Source organism: Monodelphis domestica, chromosome 1 (genome assembly GCF_027887165.1).
Source record: "Monodelphis domestica isolate mMonDom1 chromosome 1, mMonDom1.pri, whole genome shotgun sequence".
NCBI classification, from domain to species: Eukaryota; Metazoa; Chordata; class Mammalia; order Didelphimorphia; family Didelphidae; genus Monodelphis; species Monodelphis domestica.
In genome coordinates, this window is record NC_077227.1 from 434,455,419 (window position 1) to 434,475,731 (window position 20,313).

Genomic DNA, 20,313 nt, shown 5'->3' on the forward strand with positions numbered 1-20,313 from the left:
CCTGCTTATACAAAAATATTTATAGCTGCTCTTTTTGTGGTGGCAAAGAATTGGAAACTAAAGAGATGTCCATCAATTGGGGAATGGCTGGGCAAATGGCATATGATGTGTGACAAGGAAATCACTTTAAAAGACTGATATATATTAATTTAAGGTCGCCAAGGAATTCAGCTATGTAATTCCTAAATGAAACTCAAGTCAGCAGTCAACCTTTTATGGAGTTTTTAATTACAAACAGGAGGAAGAAAGGTATTTGAGAGAGAGAGAGAGAGAGAGAGAGAGAGAGAGAGAGAGAGAGAGAGAGAGAGAAGGGAGAGAAGGGAATAGGGCTTAAATACCCCCTCTGTTTAGGCTGGGCCAAAAGGCCCAAGCCCTTAGATAGCTGAGGCAAAGAAAAGAGATCAGTCCCTATCACTCACGTGACCAAAATGGAGAAACAGTCTCAGGGGCCTCCACCTCCAGCTTCCTTCAGAGCAAAACTCAGAGCACAACCTCTCAGAGCAAAACCTCTCCAACCACCCTTCAGTCCTCAGACCCTGCTATCTTTAAGGAAACCATCTAAGTTCCCTCCCCTCAGTTCTCACATCTACCAATCACTGTCCATGTCTTCCCTGTGCCAATGGTGGCTCTAGTTTAACCCAGGACTGCCCAGAGGTCTGCCCCTTTGCACATGTCTGTTGAAGGTCATATTCTCAAATAATTAAATTTTGATCTATGCTGCAGCCCTTCCTAAATCCTGTTAGGACTGAGTAGGGTGGAGATTGTAAGTTCCAAGACCTAGTTCTGTCATTCCAAGTATCTCTATTGTATCAATTCTAAAATCAATCATGACTCAAAGAACTTCCTGTTCTATGCTTAAGTATAGGTCAAAGCCCTTTCCATTGTTCAGCAAAAGGTTTCTGTCCTAAAGTAATCTTAAGTAGGGAGGAGAAGGACCCTCCCATGCCAAGGGGGTTCACATTCCAATAGACTATCAGTAGGAAATTTTTCAAGTATGAAATTTCCCAATGGTGAAATTTCCAACATTTATCAGTCTAAGAAATTTTAAGGTTTACAGATGATGATGGAATACTATTGTGCTGAAAGGAATAATGAACTGGATGATTTCAAAAAGAGCTGGAAAGACCTACACGAACTAATGCAGAGTGAAATAAGCAGAACCAGGAGAACATTATATGCAGGAACTGAAATACTGTAAAACTATCAAATGTGATAGACTTAGCTATCATCAGCAATAACAAACAACACTATCTCCTAACTTCATGCCTTTTGTACTAGCTATCCATCATATCTTCTCTCTACAAAGCTATTCCTAATCTGCCAGCTGTATCTTCTCCCCCTCAAAATACCTTAATTTTATTTTGTATATACTTACATATATAAATATTATATCCCTCCATAGATTTTCTCTTCCTTGAGAGCAGAGATTATTTCATTTTTTATCTTTGAATTTCCAAAACTTGCTGACTGACATCTACATAGAGATGATAATTGAACCCATGAGAATTTATAAAATCACCAAGATAAAGATTGTAGAGAGTACTTACACTGGTATACTTGGACACTCTTGAGTGACAAACCCACAGAGAGAGGAGATTGGATAAAAATCTTTCAAAGGACACTGATGGGTAGGAGAAGATTCATAGAACAATGTCAGGGAAGCGTGGTAGGGAAAGATTATCTAAGAGGAGGAAATGGTCAGTAGTATCAAAAACTTCTCATAAAGTCTGAAAGTTAATTGTATTTAGCAGTAAAATTCTATTGGTACCAGTGGAGAGAACAGTTTTATTCCAGACTTGGGAGTATAAACCACATTACACAAGGTTAAGGAAAGAAAAGGGGGTGAGAATGGATTCAAGTATGACTCTTTGTAAGAGTTTAGCTGTGAAGAAATAGCAAGGTCAAGTGAAGGTTTGTTGTTTGGTTTTGTTTTTTAATGGAGAGTTAATTGGGAAGAAATCTTTGTATCACATATTTTTAATCAGGGTTTCACATATAAGACATGTAGTGATTGTACCCCAAAGAGATAATAAGGAAAAAGACATGTACAAGAATATTTATAGCTGTACTCTTTGTGTTAGCAAAACATTGGAAAATGAGGGGATGCCCTTCAATTGGGGAATGACTGAACAAATTGTGGTATATGTTGGTGATGGAATACTATTGTGCTCAAAGGAATAATAAAGTGGAGAAATTCCATAGGGACTGGAACAACTTCCAGGAATTGATGCAGAGTGAGAAGACCAGAACCAGGAAAACACTGTATGTACACAGAGACTGATGCACTGTGGTACAATCGAATGTAATGGACTTCTCCATTAGTGGCAATGCAGTGATCCTGAACAACCCGGAGGAATCTATGAGAAAAACCACTACCCACATCCAGAGGAAACACTGTGGGAATAAAAACATCAAAGAAAAACAACTGCTTGAATACATGGGTCGAAGGGATGTGGTTGAGGATGTAGACTCTAAATGAACATCCTAGTGCAAATGACAACATGGAAATAGGTTCTGATCAAGGACACAAGTAATACCCAATGAAACTGTGAGTTGGCTGTGGGAAGGGTGGGTGGAGGGGAGGGACGGAAACAATGTGATTATTGTAACCAAGGAATAATGTTCTAAATTGACTAAATAAACTAATTCAAATTGAAAAAAAAAATACATGTAGTGAATTAAGGCACATTTTTATAACCCAGAGTCATTCCCCAAAAGGGTCAAAGAATATAAAGAATTTCCAAAAGAATTGCAAACTATTAACAATCAGATGAAAGGATATTCTGAGTCACTAGTAATAAGAGAAATACAATTAAAACAATGCTGAGGTTCATATTTGTTATGAGGAAGAGATAATTATAGTAGGAGAGATAAAGGTTTGCAGAGGACAGATGCATGAGACCTGAAGATGGAAGATTCTGGAATGCTGGAAGGAAGGGTTAAGCTGGAACTCAGGGGCTGTTAGCTCTCTCTGGATGTAACCTGGAGGGAGTGGCTGCCAAGTCCTGGGGTCTTTGATCCTGTTGCTGCCCTTGTTGTTGTCATTGTTACTGTATTTCCTTGAAAGATAATTCTGTGAACCTGATGCTAACCTGAACCAGCACCCAGTTATCTGCATTGTCAGTAAGCAGAGATCTGGGTCCAGTGGACCTGGGACCTACCCTTCTGTCCCTGTCTAATCTGTCACAGACTAGCACCTCTATTAATAATCAAGAGGGGTCGTTTAGTGCAGGGTAGCTAGAACAGGGTTTGGGTTCAGTTAGAGAGGAGAGGGAGATAAGTATAGACCATCAATTCTCTGAAGTCCCTTCATGAGAAGGTTTATATCTGGGGTTATTAGCTAGTGAAATAGTGGCAGGGATTTTTTCCCTTCAAACCTCTCTGTGGAAATAAACTAAACTTTCCATTAATTTTATCCAGCTCTGTGACTGAGAAATTTGTGTACTGGATCCAGATCAGGCTCTGGCCTGGTCAGGGCTAACTGTTGGTATTTTCAACCCACAGTGTGAAACCCTGATACTGGCCCAAAATAATCAATTGGTATCACATCTGACCGTATCCCCAAAACCTGCCTAAAACACATCTCAATGTAAACTGGAAAAGATGACAAAACAAATAGTTCAGGTTGGAGAGGATATAAGAACACAGATATACTGAAGTATGTCCAGCATTGCTGTAGATTTGAATCAATCAAGCTATTCTGGAAAGCAATTTGGAATTATGCTTTTAAAAGTGACTAAAATGTCCAGTAAGGTCGGTACCCCAAAGAGGTCCAAGACAGAAAGTTATGCTCCAAAATGTTCATAATAAAGAATTTGAAACAAAGTAGGTGTTCATCTATTGAGGAATAGATAAACAAATCTGTTATATAAGTGTAATGGAATATTATTGCAATACAAGAAATAATAAAATGAATTCAGAAAACATGGAAAGATATCTGAACTGATGCAGAACAACACACGCAGAAGCAGGAAAACAATATTCACAAGCCTACAACCATATAAATAGAAAATGCAATCAAATTAAACTGAACTTCATGTAATGTGATGTAGAACAAACTACTCAGTGAGAAAATCCCTTGAACATGGAAATCAGTCAGTGCTCTACAACTTATAGTCTTGGATTATTGAGATCTAAAGGGATTTTTCTCTCTATCTACGATAGAAGGTTACCTCTCTCTCCACTGTGTAATTATGGCCAAGCCTAAAGACAAAAAAAATATATTTTGTTACCTTCATTGGAGAGATTGAGAATTATAATTGTGGAATGTTGCATATATTATCAGATGAGACTAATGTGCTGGGTTCCAAGAATAGTCCTGTTTGTAGACAATAGTGGGGAAAACAGCAGATATAATATAGGGGTAAGAAAGTGTATCAATTATTTAACCTCCCTAAGAAAATACAGTTAAATGCACAAGTACAAGGGTTAACTTTGTAGAGGAGAAGACAACCTATTTCTCCCAGAGCAGTGACAGTGACCCTTTTTGGGACAGAGTGCCAGGCCCCACCACCACCCCCAGACCAAGTGTTGTGTTCGCTGCCCCCTGGAGATGGTGTGCCATGCTCCCCCACCCCACCCCAAGTGTCGAACACACCCTGCTTCCCCCTTACCCTACATAGGAGAGAGAAAAATCTCCCATTGGGCTTCTGGGAGGAGGGAAGGGGTGAAGTGAAGAATGTCTTCAGTGTGTTTTAAGAGGGGGGAAGGGAATGGCCTAAGTGTTCTGCTCCCCTCCATTTCTGCCACCTACGAGCCATCCACCTTACCCACTATGCATTCCTACAAGACTTCTGGGCAGAGGGACGGGTGATGTAAAAAAATGTTGTCAGGTGCAGTGGAGAGGGTAAAAGGAGCAGCTCTGCCCAAGTCCCTCTACCTTTCTAGTAAAAAACTCTGGAGATGGGCAGTGGGGAGGGAGGGAGGCCTCATGCCTACAGGGAGCATTCTGCATGTCATTTTTGGCACCTGTGCCACAGGTTTGCCATCACTGCCCTAAAGCATTGGAGGAGAGAAAGAGAGATGATGAAGGAAGGCTTTTAAGATGTGGCATAGGGAAGGGAGAGCTCACAGAAGATGGTTTTAATTTTCTTAGTAAAGTTGAAGGTGAGGCCTTCTGCTAAGGACTGGACAAAGGTGGCATAAGGGACTGAAGGAGTAAGGAGTTAGTAAGGAGGCTTAGAATAATTTTTAGAGAGAGTGTGAGAGAATCCATCAGAGAAGAAAATAAAAATTTGCTATTCAGCAATAAGGGCCCAAATGAGACTAGATAGTATAACTTTGTAGTAGACTTTGTCAGCGTGGTTGAATGGACCCTCCCATCACTGTATAACATGTGAGTAGGAGCAAAGGAAGGTAGAAGATAGCAGTAACCTAGAATTGGGGATTGATGAGGCATGAATGGCAACTGGACAAGAAGAAAAGATATTCAAGTATGTAATACAGTTTACATCCTTGAAATTGATCACCTATGGGGTCAAAACTTTAAGGAAAAAATAAGGCCAGAGCAGAGGAAATAGTCTAAGAGAATAGGGTTATAGGCATATAAGATGTGTAATTAGAATTTTGTGCCCCAGGATTACATTTCCCAGAATCCTGCTTTCATCCTCACATTACATCCTTACATTTTGAAGATAAAGTTTCTGTAACCCTGCCCCTCTCTCTCTTCTCCCATAAACATAGTCGGGAAAAACTACTCTTTACTCAGGCTTTACTTTTCCTCTACTTCAAGTGGTTATTAATAAATCTTATAAAATATGATACTTGTAGTTACTGGATATTAATTTTAATCTTACATTTCTGGCAACCAATGAAATTGGAAAAAGGATTCTCAAATTTTTTAAGATAGCTTTTGAGTGAAGGTAGGGAGTTTTTCAGAGAACAGGTAGTGGGATCTCTGCCCACCCTGTGCTCTTGCTGCAAGCTGCTCCCTGGCTACTTCCCAACCTCCCAGAGCTAATTCCATGAGTCTCTACGGTTCCTACAGGGGAAGAGTGAGAAGTTAAGTAGCTGACCCCCTTCCTCCTGGCTTGGATACACCCCCCTCCCATGTGGGTCTCAAGCACGAGGTAGCTGAGGTGGCAATTAGACCACTGAGCAGCAATTTCCACACTGACCAAACCCACCTTCCCCCTTCTAGCTTCCAAGCCAATTTCAAGTTGACCATGGGGGTTTTCATACTCCAATCTGAGAGTGGAAACTGAGAGCTTAGCCCACACGGGGGTCTCCTCTGCCACCTTCTACATCCTAAAACCCAGCATAACAGGGAAGGGGCAGGTAGCAGGTCAGTGGATTTGAAGCAAAAATTTTTGGAAATTATCCTCTGGGATTTCCTGACCCAAACATCAGGTGGAGCCTGTATTTTCTATTCAAATACCTTTTTGTTCTCCCTGGCATTTTTGCCCCTAGGGAGGAAGGGAAGGAAAAATACTTCTCCAAACCTCTTAGCTAACTCCTGAAGTTTTTTTTGTTTTTTTTTTGTTGTTTTTTTTTACCTTCAAGTAAGTGTCTTTTGTTTTCCCTGTAATCAAAAGCCATAGAGCTTATCTGAGGAGTAATGATGTTACAAAACATGGTTGAAACTCTAAGGGAACAGTTTTTGTTCCCAGGGAATTTTACTGAGTTGGAAAAGCTTATAAGTTCAGATTGGCTCTGTTTAATTCCATTCCTGGGAGTTCTTGTATTGATAGGATACCTTGCAGCTATTAGCTTGAGTAATCTCAGAATTCAGAGAAAATATTCATTTCCCTACACCCCTTTGTCACTTTGGCCTGCCTAGTCTCTGCAATACATCCAATATGGGGTTTGTCCACACTATACCCAGTGTGGGTATGGGGAACCCCAGAAGTGTGACCAAATGAATCTAGATGGATGATGATACTTGGGAGGGGAAGGAACCTTAATGAGTCTGGAAGTGAATTTTAAGCTTTTCAGACCCCATTTGCCTTATTGATGCTAACTGTTTGAGTTTGTTCCCCTCCAAATAGTGAAGAAGTCTCTGTAACACAGCTATTAGAATCAGAGAAAAGGATTCTTGAATTGAGTACCTGTATCCCATAACATATATTATATTTTCTGATTATTTGTCTTAAGATTTAATTGTTTTTTTAAGTTTGTATATTAATCTAATCTAATATATTCTGTTACACTAAGTCATTTTCAGCTATTGTGTTTTGGCCACTAGCTATATATTCTGTTACATTGTCTTCATTTGTATCCTTCCCCTTTGACTGGCCTGGAGAAAATAACATTGTGAAAGTCCATAAACAACTTGTGCAAACCCTTTTCCATGGCAAAACCGTAGGTCCTTATGGAAGCTGGGTTTGTCACCAGATCCACTGAGGTCATGTTGCCTAAACAGCCTTTTGTTCCTTTATGCCTTTGTTAATTGTCATATAGATGATGATGAATGCACTCTAACAAACTGGTTACAACCTGTATACAACCTTGGAGAATTTAATGACCTAAGAATTTAAATTGATTTTAAGGGGTCTTCATAAGTGATTTTTTCAGATATTTAGGAGCACCACTACCTCTGATTGATCACTTGCTTGTCTTGTTTGTACAAAGTTGTTTGTAACAAGAGGTAAGGGTCCATTTAGTAGCTGAAGTGAAGTGCTGTAGCATTATTGTATTCCCCACCTCTGTATTTATTAAAAATGTAATGGATGAGACATCTGAAATTATTTTCACTATCATAGTCCTTACCTCCACATTGCAATGGATGGGACATATAAAGATAGGCCTTTTAAGCTGTTAAAGTCTCATACCAGAGGAGGAAAGTTTCCCAAAGGGGCTTGGTCACCCTGTGATGAATTACAATCTCATTGAGGGTGTGGGAAGGATTTTCCTCGGGGGCTTGGTGGCTCTTGGTTGGTTTTTTTATATTTGTAACTCTTCAGTTTACTCTATTCTTCTACTCTACCCAGAATGGTATAGATTCTTGGTGACATTCAGACCCAAAAGGTTTTTCATCATTTTTTTCTGGCCTCCTCTGCCACATTTTGGAGTGATGGCAATAATAAACTTTGTTAGAAATATGTTTGCCAAGGTTGAGAGATTGGCTAGATCTGTAGAACTTGTGACAAATTTTTATGAGTTTCATAGGATTTTTTTTTTAAATATCACACCAGAAATGGCTATAGACTCATATGAATCATAATTATAGTGGGTTTGTTTGCTGTTGTCATTAAATGAGCTATTATGATTTTGGGGATTTGGGTATTTCTTTGAATGTGCATTACCTGCTGTACTACTGTTTTATAAAGCTGTTAATTGGTGAAAATCATTCGCACTCACACTGTGGATCATGGCCAAGTTAAAAAGGAAATGGGTCTCATTTTGGGTAAGAAATCTTTGTATTATGCCTCTACTTGGCTGACATAGTGTCACTGATTGTCAACTATATCTTTTTGATTTTTTAAATTTTATTATTGTTTTTTCTTATATGTGCAATAGAGTATTTGAATTCTTTTTCCTCTCATTTCTTGTATTTGAAGCAAATGTTACCAGTATTATTTTTTTTAGTTTTTCACTATGGTAACTTTAAAATGTCCATTAGCCCTACTGTCAATGCATAAACAAAAGCTTTAGACTATGGAAACCTACCATTGATTGTTAAATATTATAAGACTTTGATTAATGATTGTGCCTGATTCCAGAAGGGATCGCAAAAGAGCCACTTAACAGTGCCAAGGAGCACAAGGTCAAAGAGATCAACCAATCCTGGTAAGATTGATGAGATTATGTGCCAAAACAGGGTACCTGAATTTACTTTGGAGTTCAAGGAAATGGCTAATTGCAAAGTCAGATATAGGATTCCCTCATGCCAGATCCACACTTCTACCAAGTACTTCACTTTGGTGGCCATTCCGGCTCCCCTATTCCTGAGAGCAAAGGTAAAATCAGACCAGGGAATGCTATTTCCTGTCTGCTTCAAAGTCTAGTCCCTTTTCTTTCTTTTATGGTGTGGCAATTTTCTGTAGTACTGGCTGCCAATGGGTAAGTGCTACATTGTTAGAATAGCTACTAAAAAGGTTTGTGGGACATAAATCACTTTAATTGGGCCCTGATGCCAGGACCTGTTATGGGCTTATTTTTCCTTACTTTAGAATTTTCACACATGAGACTTTGGTATTTTATTTCATCCAGAAGTTACTTTTTCTCTTTTATTTGGGTTTTTTGTGTGTTTTTTTTAATTTTGTTTGACAATTGATTCATATAACTCACAATTTAGTCATGTATCCCAAGATGATCCATGTGTTTGTCAATACCCTCCTCAGGGGGGACTGTATCATTATCCTATGATGTAAAATTTAAATTCTTTTTTTTTTTAAACCTTTACCTTCTGTCTTGGAGTCAATACTGTATATTGGCTCCAAGGCAGAAGAGTGGTAAGGGCTAGGCAATAGGGGTCAAGTGACTTGCCCAGGGTCACACAGCTGGGAAGTGTCTGAGGCCAGATTTGAACCTAGGACCTCCCGTATCTAGGCCTGGCTCTCAATCCACTGAGCTACCCAGCTGCCCCCAAATTTAAATTCTTTTGAGAGTAATTTTAAGATAAGAAACTTGTTACATCCCCAAATTAAGAAAGTGAACTGTTTGGAGGAGCCATGAAGATTCCTGCAGATACCACACACTTCACCAAAAGATCCAGAGTGAACTTTGGGATATGGTGATTTGAACTGTGAGGGGTTGAATATATTTATTTTGAATGTATACTCTTATGTCAAAAGGGACTGCCCCCTAATTGTTTTTTTTTTTTTATCAATGCACCTAGCCATCATTGACTTTGTTCTTTTTTCTCTTTTATTTCCCTTTTATCCCAAAGTTATTGTAATTTCCCCTTAGAAACTGTGATATTGTATACCTATAGTTGAAGATCTTTTAAGTTGGTTATATGTACTGATTCCATGGGGAAACTAGGCATGTAAATTTGGGAGATTTCTACATACTTGTTTTCCACTGGAATCACAGGGGGGGGATTATGTAATTAGAATTTTGTACCCCAGGACCATGTTTTCCAGAATTCCACTTTCATCCTCACATTACATCTTTACATTTTAGAGATAAAATTTCTGTAACCCTGCCCCCTCCCTTCTCTCGTGAACATAGTCAGGAAAATCTGCTCTTTACTCAGGCTTTACTTTTCCTCTACTTCAAGTGATTATTAATAAATTTAATAAAATATAATACTTGGAGTTATTGGATGTTAATTTTAATCTTACAAAGAATATGGAAGTTGCAGAGATAATAGGTTTAAGAGTGAAATAGAGGAATATAATGTTAATATCATACTTCCTTGCTGTGTGACCCTGAGCTAGTTACTTGACCCCAGTTGCCTAACACTTACTCCTCTTCTACCTTGGAACAATACCTAGTATTGATTCAAGGAAGGAAGGAAACAAGTAAGGGAGGGAGGGAGGGAGAGAGGGAGGGAGGGAGGGAGGGAGGGAGGGAGGGAGGGAGGGAGGAAGGAAGGAAGGAAGGAAGGAAGGAAGGAAGGAAGGAAGGAAGGAAGGAAGGAAGGAAGGAAGGAAGGAAGGAAGGAAGGAAGGAAGGAAGGAAGGAAGGAAGGAAGGAAGGAAGGAAGGAAGGAAGGAGGGAGGGAGGGAGGGAGGGAGGGAGGGAGGGAGAGAGGGAGAGAGGGAGGGAGGAAGAATTTTAAGCCAAGATCGTGGAAAAAGTTGTTGCACATACCTTTGGAATAGATAGACTAGGGGGTGGGGGGGGGGGGGAATGACACAGAAGATCCAGACTGAATCCTTCATCTCTAATACAGTAGGATCTAGAGCAGGAGCACCAGGATCCACAGTTCTAAGCTGGTGAGAGCCAAGCTAAGAGATCAGTCAAAGTTAGGCACATCTACTTCCTAATAAAGTCACTTTTCTCTCTCCCAGTTATCTAAATATGTTTTTGCCCAGTGAATATTGCTTTCAGTTTCAATATAATTTACCTATTATAAATCCCCACTGGCAGATTGTATATGTTTATTTAAATAGAGAGAAGATAAGAGAGACAGCTCCTTATTTTAGGGAGGAAAAGGGTTTAGTCATTGGGAGCTGATCAGGATATGTGGAGCTATTAGGACAAGTTAGGAGAATGGTATTAGACCATATCAACCTGGCATATGAATTTGGAACACAGCCACTCCTAGAAAGACATCACTAGCCAGTGAAAGTGGGGACTACAATAGAACACTGAGTGGGTAAGTGGACTTTATTTTGAAACCTATAGGCTAGCTGCCAATGGCAGATGGGTAAAAAGAAGAGAGAGGAGAAAGCTGCAGATGCTGGCTGATCTTTCTGAGTATGCCAGGAGCTTAGTCCAGCCTTTCTCACTAGCACCACCTGCTGCCTAAAATAGGAACAAGCAATGCTAAAATGAAATTATGAATGTAGTAGAAGCAGAAGATAGGCAATAGAGGTAGCTATGGGAATTGAAAAGACTAATGCATCGGGAGGCCAAGTCACCCTAGGAAACAGCAAGTTGGACACTGAAATCCACAAATATCAAGGCAAGGATTGGAGTAAAGAAGACAACTATGAATTAGGTACCCAGTTTCCTTGTGAAAGAAATTCGGATGCCAATTATTTAACTTACATTATTGGTGCATTCCCCAGGTCATACATCAAATTGGCAAAGACAGGATCAGAAGCCAGTTTTCCTATCAAGTTAAGGGTATGGATCTAAAGGATGAGGCATGAGGCCTACATGATATGAGGCAAGAATCAATAGGGAGGCACATTTTGGATCAGTTAGAGCTGACTAAAAAATGGAATAGGCTACCTTGTGAGGTAAGAAGGCAATTATTTATCACCAAATTAGCTTATACAGAAAATGGATTATAATTTCACAAAGATGTTGTTGAGGAAATTCATGCATTATTCAGGGGGTTGGATTAAATCAACTCTAAGGTTCCCTTCCACCTCTAAGATTTAGAATGTAGTAACTGCCTGTGATTTTTTTTTAAAAGAAAGAAAAAGCTATCTATTTAAGGCATTCCACTACAATACCAATTGTTGACAAATATCTTCATATTATTGGCATTTACGTGATATAAATGGAGCAACCATTAGAAAAAGCTGGACATTTTTTTTTACATTTTATCATTAATGGTTTTTTTAAACATACTGATTAATATGATAGAGTAAAGATAAGGATTCCTCTGAGTTTTCCCAAATTCTCCTTCAAACAACTATAAAACAAATACTGAAATAATTTTCTATCTCAAGAAAACCTATAAGGTCAGCAGGAAAGGTCTATCTCACTGGGGTGAGACTAGAGCACAGTCCAGTGCAGACTATGTCCCAACAAACCAGCAGCAGGCCTTTAGAGTGACTGAATCAACAGTGGCATCTTCCAAAACCTTCAGCTCATAGACCACAAGAGGGTTATACAACAGATTACAAAGATAATAGAGGAACCTTTGCCTGCACTGAGAATAGGATTCTATTATATTGCCCATATAATTCTGGATCTCAGTCCCAAGGCAAGCATAAATATTAGCATACTAGAGCATGTCAGCTGCAAGGGAGCAGAGATTCTGGTCACAGTTCCAGGGTAGAAAAGGAGTGCTTGTGATAAGACATAAACCAAAGCACCAGAAGAGTAGTGACCACACTTCTCCTTTAATCATACCACCCTTGGAAGGAGTGAAAACTTATATACTCCCAGTAATAATTCTGAAAACAGCTGCATGGAAAACCAGAAGCTTAAAACAGTGCTCCCTGTACCCCATAAGCAGAGCTCAACTTTAACATAAATTTAAGTCAAGAAATGATCTGGGAAAGTGAGCGAACAGAAACAGAACCTGACCATATAATTACTATAGTGACAGAAAAGAGCAAAACACAAACTCAGAAGGCAATAAAGTCAAAGCAGCTATATCCAAAGCCTCAAAGAAAATGTGAATTGGTCTCAGGCCCAAAAAGAATTCCTAGAAACACTTTAAAAGGATTTTAAAAATCAAATAAAAGAGACAGAAGAAAATGTTGGGAAAGAAATGGGAGCGGCAAAGAATTGGAAATTGAGGGAATGTTCATCAATTGGGGAATGGCTAAGTAAATTGTCATATGTGATGGTGATGGAATACTATTGTGCTATAAAAAATGATAAACATGATGATTTCAAAAAGAGCTAGAAAAACCTATATGAAAAGATATATAGAGAAATAAGCAGAAGCAGAAAAGCACTGTACATAGTAACAGCAATATTATAGGATGATCAACTGTGAAAGACAGCTATTCTAAGCAATACAATGATCCAGGACAATTCTGAAAGACTTATAACAAAGAATGCTCTCTACCCCTAATTGCTGGAGTTGGAATGCAGATCAAAGCATATTATTTTTCACTTGTAGTTTATTTAAGTTTTTATTTTACATGAACATTCTTTTATAACAATGAACAATATGGAAATGGGTTTTGCATGATAACACATGAATAACCCAGATCAAATTGCTTACTATCTCTGGGAAGAGTGAGGGAAGGGAGAGATAATTTGAATCTTAAAATTTCATAAAACTTATGTGGAAAATTGTTATTATATGTAACTGGTAAAATAAACTATCTTTTTAAAAAAACAACAAAAGAAATGGGAGTGATACCTGAAAATCACAGGGGAAAGGATCAACATTTTGGTAAAGGGGGCACAAAAAAAAGAAAATAATTCCTTATAAATCAAAATTGGCCAAATTTTTTAAAAGATATAAAAATTCACTAAAGAAAGCAGCTCATTAAGAAGCAGAATTGATCAAGTGGAAAAGGAGGTTCAATAGCTTGCTGAAGAAAACCATTAATTAAAAATTGGGCAATCACATCATTAGACATCAAGAAACAATAAAACCAAAATCAAAAGAATGAAAAAATAGAAGAAAATGTGTAACATTTAATTAGAAAAACAACTGACATGGAAAATAGATTGAAGAGAGAGATAAGGTAAGAATTATTGAACTGCCTAAATACTATGATTGAAAAGAGAGAGACTAAACATCATCCTTCAAGTAATTAGCAAGGAAAACTGCCTTGATATTCTACAGGCAGAGGGTTAAAGAATCTAACAATTACCAACTAGCTGAAAGGGATCCCAAAACGAAAACTCCCAAGTATATTATAGTCAAATTACATAGCACCCAGGCACAGGAGAAAATATTGTAGTCAGAGAAAAATACAAAAATCATGGAATCTCGGTGTTAGGATTAAAATTCTCTGGAGACTACATATTAATTTATAACTATTTATTAATAGTAAAGGTTGGAGTTAGAGAGAGATAGTCACATAATCACCTGACTGTACCTACTTCCTAGGCAAATCTCGCTCTTGAGTTGCTCCATGGGGAAAGTCTCCAGACCAAGAGAACCAAGAGTGGAAAAGTCAAAAAGACCTTCCTGTTTTCTCAATTCTCTTTTTTAAAAAGCCACCGATGTCACTCTTCAATCTCCCTGGTTGGATAAACTTGATCTCAATCTGGGTCAGAGGTCAGTCTTCCAGATGCTAGGAGTCGCTGGGGACAAGAGTCAGGCATCTTCCAGGATGTGTAAAAGGGAATTCTTTGTTCTCTCTGAGTTTACACTTGTGAAAGGGAATCCTTTATTCCCTTTGTCTATTTTGAGTTAACACTAAATTAAGTACCCCTACTTAGATTGTGAAGACAGGATTAACTCTCCTTTGTCTACTTTTGAATTGAATCAACAAGAGATTGAACACCCTACTTAGTACTATGTGAGAAGCTAGCCAGGTACTTAAAGAACTCACAAGTCACTTACTTAGAGACTAGTTTCCATCTTGGAGGAGACTGTGTGATTACTCAGTACTGACTTTCCTGGTTGAAAACTAATTAATCTCTGCCTGGATTAAGATAGGATAGATAACTTTTCTATCCCCTTCACATTTTTTTGGTTTTGTTTCCTCTTTATTTTGTAAATAAATTTCTGACTTGAGATTTAATCAATATTGGCGACCACATAATTTAATAAAAATATTGTCCAACCATTAAATTTCACCTTTACAGATGTCAGGGAGGCAAGAGGCTCTGGTATCCTTCCATAATATGAATGCACACCCAGTCAAAGAGTGGGGGCTGATAACAACCAAAATAGGTTTTCAAAACTTTCCTTTTTTAAAAGGAAAAAGAAATATAATTTACATTAAATTCATACAACAGTCAGGATAATACAAGGTTTAGCAGCTTTTATATTAAAGGATCAGAAGGCTCAGAATATGAGATTCCAGAAAGCAAAGGAGCTAGGACTATGATCAAGAACATCGCCTAACCAGCAAAATGGAGTATAATCTTTAATGGGGAAAAAATGAGCACTCAATGAAATTGAAGACTTTTAAGAACTCCCACTGAAAAGACTGGAGCTGAATAGAAAATCTGACTTTCAAATATAAAGCACAAGAGAAGCATAAAACATTAAATAGGGAAGAGAAATCATAAGGGATTTGATGAGGTTAAATTATTTACATTTCTACATAGGAAGATAATAGTTGTACTCCTAAGAACTTTATCATTTTTGGGGCAGTTAAAAGAAGTACACATAGACAGAGGACATAGTTATGAGTTGACAATGATAGAATGATATCTTCAAAATTAAATTAAGTGATGAGAAAGAAGGATGCACTGGGAGAAAGGGAAAGGGAGAGTTAGGATGGGATGGATTATCTCTCATAAAAGAGATACAAAAGAGCTTTTATAGTGGAAGGGAAGCTGGGAGCATGGCAAACACTTGAACCTTACTTTCACCAGAATTGGCTCAAACAGGAATAACTCAGGTACATAAATCTATCTTACTCTACAGGAAAGTAGGAGGGGAAGAGGGCAAGAGGAGGCAGGTTGATAGAAAGGAGAATAACAGATTGGTGAAGCCCTTCATCAAAAACAAAACACTTGAGGGAGAGAGGAAGAGAGAAGGACAAACAGGGGAAATAATAGGATGGAGAGAAATATGCAGTAAGCATAACTGTGAAAAAAATTTACATTATATTTCTATAGATTTTCATAGAGAATTGATGCAGATTTATAAGAATACAAGTCATTCCTCAAATGATGAATAGGCAGTTTTTCTTTTGTGTTTTTTTTTAAACCAGTGCTTGCATTATAACCCTTCTATTTGTACCTTTTCTCATTATTTTTCTGGAGATTCTAGACCTTTTGTTTTTCCAATTTCATTGTTATTTTTGCTAATTCTAAAAAGTATCCCCTTTGTAATTTTGATTGGCAAAGTGATAGATCTGTAATCTAATTTGGGTAGCATTATCCTTTTATTCTTTTAGATATACCACACAAACTTGGAGTTACTGGTACCATTTTTGATGAATGGGTTTAATGAAATTAAAAAGCATGGAAATTTAATCAAGTGTTTACCAAGGTACTCTTTTGATTCACAAGACCTGAGTTATTCCTAACTCTACTCAAATCTATGCACTTAATAGTATTTGCATTATAATTAATTAAATACATACAACAACAACACCTCATCCCTTCCCCCCCAAATTGTAAACTTCTTGAGAAGTAGAGAATATGTAATTTTAAAATTTCTATGTCTCCCATGGCCATGCATACTGCAGACACTTAATTCTGGTAGAACTTAATTGACTATCTACTTACTTCACCTCAGAGACTTGGAAGAATTAGGGAATTAAATCTGTGAAGTATTTTAATATCATCAAGTTAGAAGTGCTATAATACAAATCTAAATTCTCCAAACCCAAGAAATTCTCTGTTGTGTTCCTGTGAGCTATGTCACAGCCACACTTCAACCTTTGTTTTTCAACTTTTAAAAGGAGACAAATTATGAGTCAAAAGTGGAGCGGCCATTTCTCCTGACTCAGAGATCAAAACTTATCTTTCAGGAACTGTAATTGCTTCAGCCTTCTTAGTGAAGGAAAATCAGTTTGGTTTTTTAGAGCAGAAATTACCAAGATCGATAAGCCATTGTCTCTTTATCAGGAAGCTCTTAAACTGAAGTCATTTTCAGAACATTCAGGAAGATCAGGAAGGTCTCCAAACACAATCATTTTCTGAGTGTTCTGGCAAATACTTGTAGGCAGTCCCAGACAATCTCCAAGACACACCTTGATAGATCACATCTTCTTTAAGTGGCTAAGGAAAATGAAAGTCAAGTGGCATCATAACAACTCAGGCAAGTCCCCTGACCCACAAAAGGCAGGCAGTTCAAAGTATTCTCTTTTTAAAGAAATCATGAATAATTAAATCAGTACCAATTTCCTGTTTATTTGTTTGCCTCAATTTAATTTAAGTCTTATTTCATTAAGTAGAATCTAAAGTTGATTTTTCCCTGTGGCAATCTGAAAGGGCTACAAAGACTCTTTTCATGATCTACTTAGAGGTATTTAATTGGTGTTTTCACTCATACAGCACATATAAAATTGCTGAATACTTCCCCATATTTACTTCCTTACCTGAATGACACAATGGTAAAACTTAACCTGAAATCTCTGGCTCATAGTCGAGGGGTTCCTTATCTGAGCTTGCCTTTCAGTCCCTCCCAAAGATTTCAATGACTCCTCAAGATTTCAAACTCTCTGACCAAGCCATGAGATGCCATAAATCAGTGAAGTCCCCAGCAATGCAGTTGTGCAATCAACTCACAAGGTCAAAACAGGCCTAACAAATGTTGAAATCCATAGGAACTGGAAACAAACTCAACAAAAGACCAGAGAATATAAAAAGGAGTCCCAATGTTATCTAAGGAAATGACAAGGTTATAAGTTACTTTCTATCTTGGTATGGATAAAGAATAACAGTACAGTGTTCAGAATTAATTTCCTTTCTTGGTTGAGACACCTATTGTTTGTAATCTGCCACAGAAGTTATATGTGTTATAGCTCAGGATTAATTTAGGCTAATTTCCAGGAAATAGATCGCAACTATCAACAAAGTCACTAATGTGTTCCACTGGCATTATATTGTGAATTAGAATAATTTGTTATTAAATCAAGTTTGAAGTATACATGTTACCTGTCATAAAAAAGGTCAAATTACTAAAAAGCATGTATATATTTTTTAAAACCTTTACTTTCTGTTTAACAATAACTCTAAGACGGAAGGGCAAGGACTAGACAAATGGGCTTAAGTGACTAGTACAGAATAAAATACCTAGGAAGTATCTGAGACCAAGTTTGAACCTAGGTCCCCTTGAGTCCAGGCCTGGCACTATCTACTGAGCCATCTAACTGCCCTAAAATCATATATACTTTTGTCATCCAAGCAGATTATCTTTTCCTTAAGATAATGATTATGATGAAAGAAGGGGGCCCCAAGGGCAACTGAATAATCATTTACAATTGACATCAGCAGTGTAAACATTGCCTAATTAATTTCTTGGTTGATTTTCCTTTTTTAAAAACTATTAGTTCAAGTTTTGCCTTAAGCCAAAAGTTAACCCTCAGAAATTCATTCAGTTAACTCAGAATATGAGTAGAGATAAAGGATAAGAGACACTAAAGATTACAGATTTATTCCAAACCAAGTGTTAATGCTTGGAAAGAAAAAATGTCAGCATCTCTTGGAACATTGTGTTGATAAAGAAATTCCATTAGGCTTTGAGTGAAATTTAGAAGAAAATGAAAGGGGTGTGTCTATGTGTGAAAAACTTATTGTTTGGTGTCTGACTCTTTGTGACCCCATTTGGAATTTTCTGGCAAAGACACTGAAATGGTTTGTTATTTCCTTCTCTAGCTTGTTTTACAGATGAAGAAACTCAAGCAAATTGGGTTAAGTCACTTGTTGAGAGTCACACAACTAATTAATGTGAGGCAGAATTTGAACTCAGAAAGAGGAATCTTCCTAATTCCTGGACCAGCAAGCACTCTCTGCAGTGCCACAACTAGCTGCCACTGTGAAAATTACAGCTGCCAAAGAAATTCACAACTCTTCAAATTGTCGCCTGTGCCATTCAATTGGGTTGTAGGAGAAACTGATGAAAATGATATTAGCTCTTCTGGATCAGATTCCATCAATTAATAATGTGGGGAGCAGGGAATAGTAAACACCAGTGTTAACATTTAGTTCATTTTGTTTTCCCTTTTTTAATCTATTTGATTTTTGCTTGGGAAAATCTGTTTTTCTGTTTCCTGTACCATAATAGATGGTGAGAGCCCTTTCTTTGTGGCCCTAAGGTCTCTGTGGAATAAGATAACTTCAGTTTCATTCCTGAAGTTTCCAATTCTCCTCCACACCTGAGTCCTGAAAAGGGCAGTCCAAAGCACCAACATGAACTGTATTAATTTTCATGAAGACTATATGAGGGAAAGAGAATATAAAGAAAGCAAGAAATGGTTACTCAGTCTTCATGTGCACAAAATGCATCTTGCCTTGGCAAAATGTCATACAAATGAGGGCCTGTCAAAGCCACAGGATCAAGGAATACCAATTAGAAGAAACCTTAACTTAATAGATGAGGCCCCAAGAAAGGATAGGATTTGTCCGAAGGTACTGGCACCCAGGGCTTCTGACCCCAAATTACAGTTCTCTTTTCAGTGAACCATGAAGCTTCTTACCCAAATTTTTACGGTTTTGTCGTAGGAACCAGAGAGAATCCTAGTGTCTTCAAAGCAGAAATGGCAGGAACTCACGACGTGATCATGTCCTCTCAAGATCTTATAGGGGATCTATAAAATGAAGAGGCCACGAAGGCCAATGAACTGACCACACCTCCTGACCCAAAGGCTGAGCCTGGAGGAGACCAGGGAAGACCCTGAGGCTCCAACTGAAGAAGAGGGTCAGTGATGTGAGGTTAGAAAGGGTGGGGAGGTGCATCTGGTCTGGTGAATATTTTCACTCAAGCCGGAATCGCAACACTGGCACATCCCGCAATAGTTGGTGGAAGCCCTTTCGTTGTGGCCCCAAGGTCTCTGCACTACGTGAGGTGTGCCCCCGCCTACTTCCTCTCTCCCCCTACCTGGCCGCCCCATCCCAAGGCCCAGGATGGGGCACCGCCCCACCCCCAGCATAAAGGCAGTGGCGCTGCCCAGAACTACAGCCCTGCACCCATTGCATACTCGTGGCTCGGGACACCTGTACACCCCGCACACAAAGGACTGTATGCCCAGCACAGAGAACCATTAACATCTGTACGCCCAGCACACAATGCGCACTCAAAGCCCGGGTCACCTGCGCACCCCGCGCACAGTGCGCACGCGGAGCCCAGGCCACCTGCGCACCCAACGCAGAAAGGACTGCATGCCCCGCACAGAGAACCAGAGACACCCGCACACCCAGCACACCATGCGCACGCAGGGCCCGGACACCCGCACACACCTCACACAAAGGACTGCATGCCCTGCACAG

The 20,313-nt window shown here is 38.6% G+C and overlaps 1 protein-coding gene across 1 annotated transcript in view; it reads right to left on the reverse strand.

Annotated features, from left to right (window-relative positions):
- WDR88 (WD repeat domain 88) overlaps positions 1-20,313 on the reverse strand; it is a 76,041-nt gene that overhangs the window by 53,700 nt on the left and 2,028 nt on the right. The window contains exon 3 of the mRNA XM_001367128.4: positions 19,524-19,634. Coding sequence (XP_001367165.2) covers positions 19,524-19,634 — 111 coding nt within the window. The remainder of the gene's footprint in view (positions 1-19,523; positions 19,635-20,313) is intronic.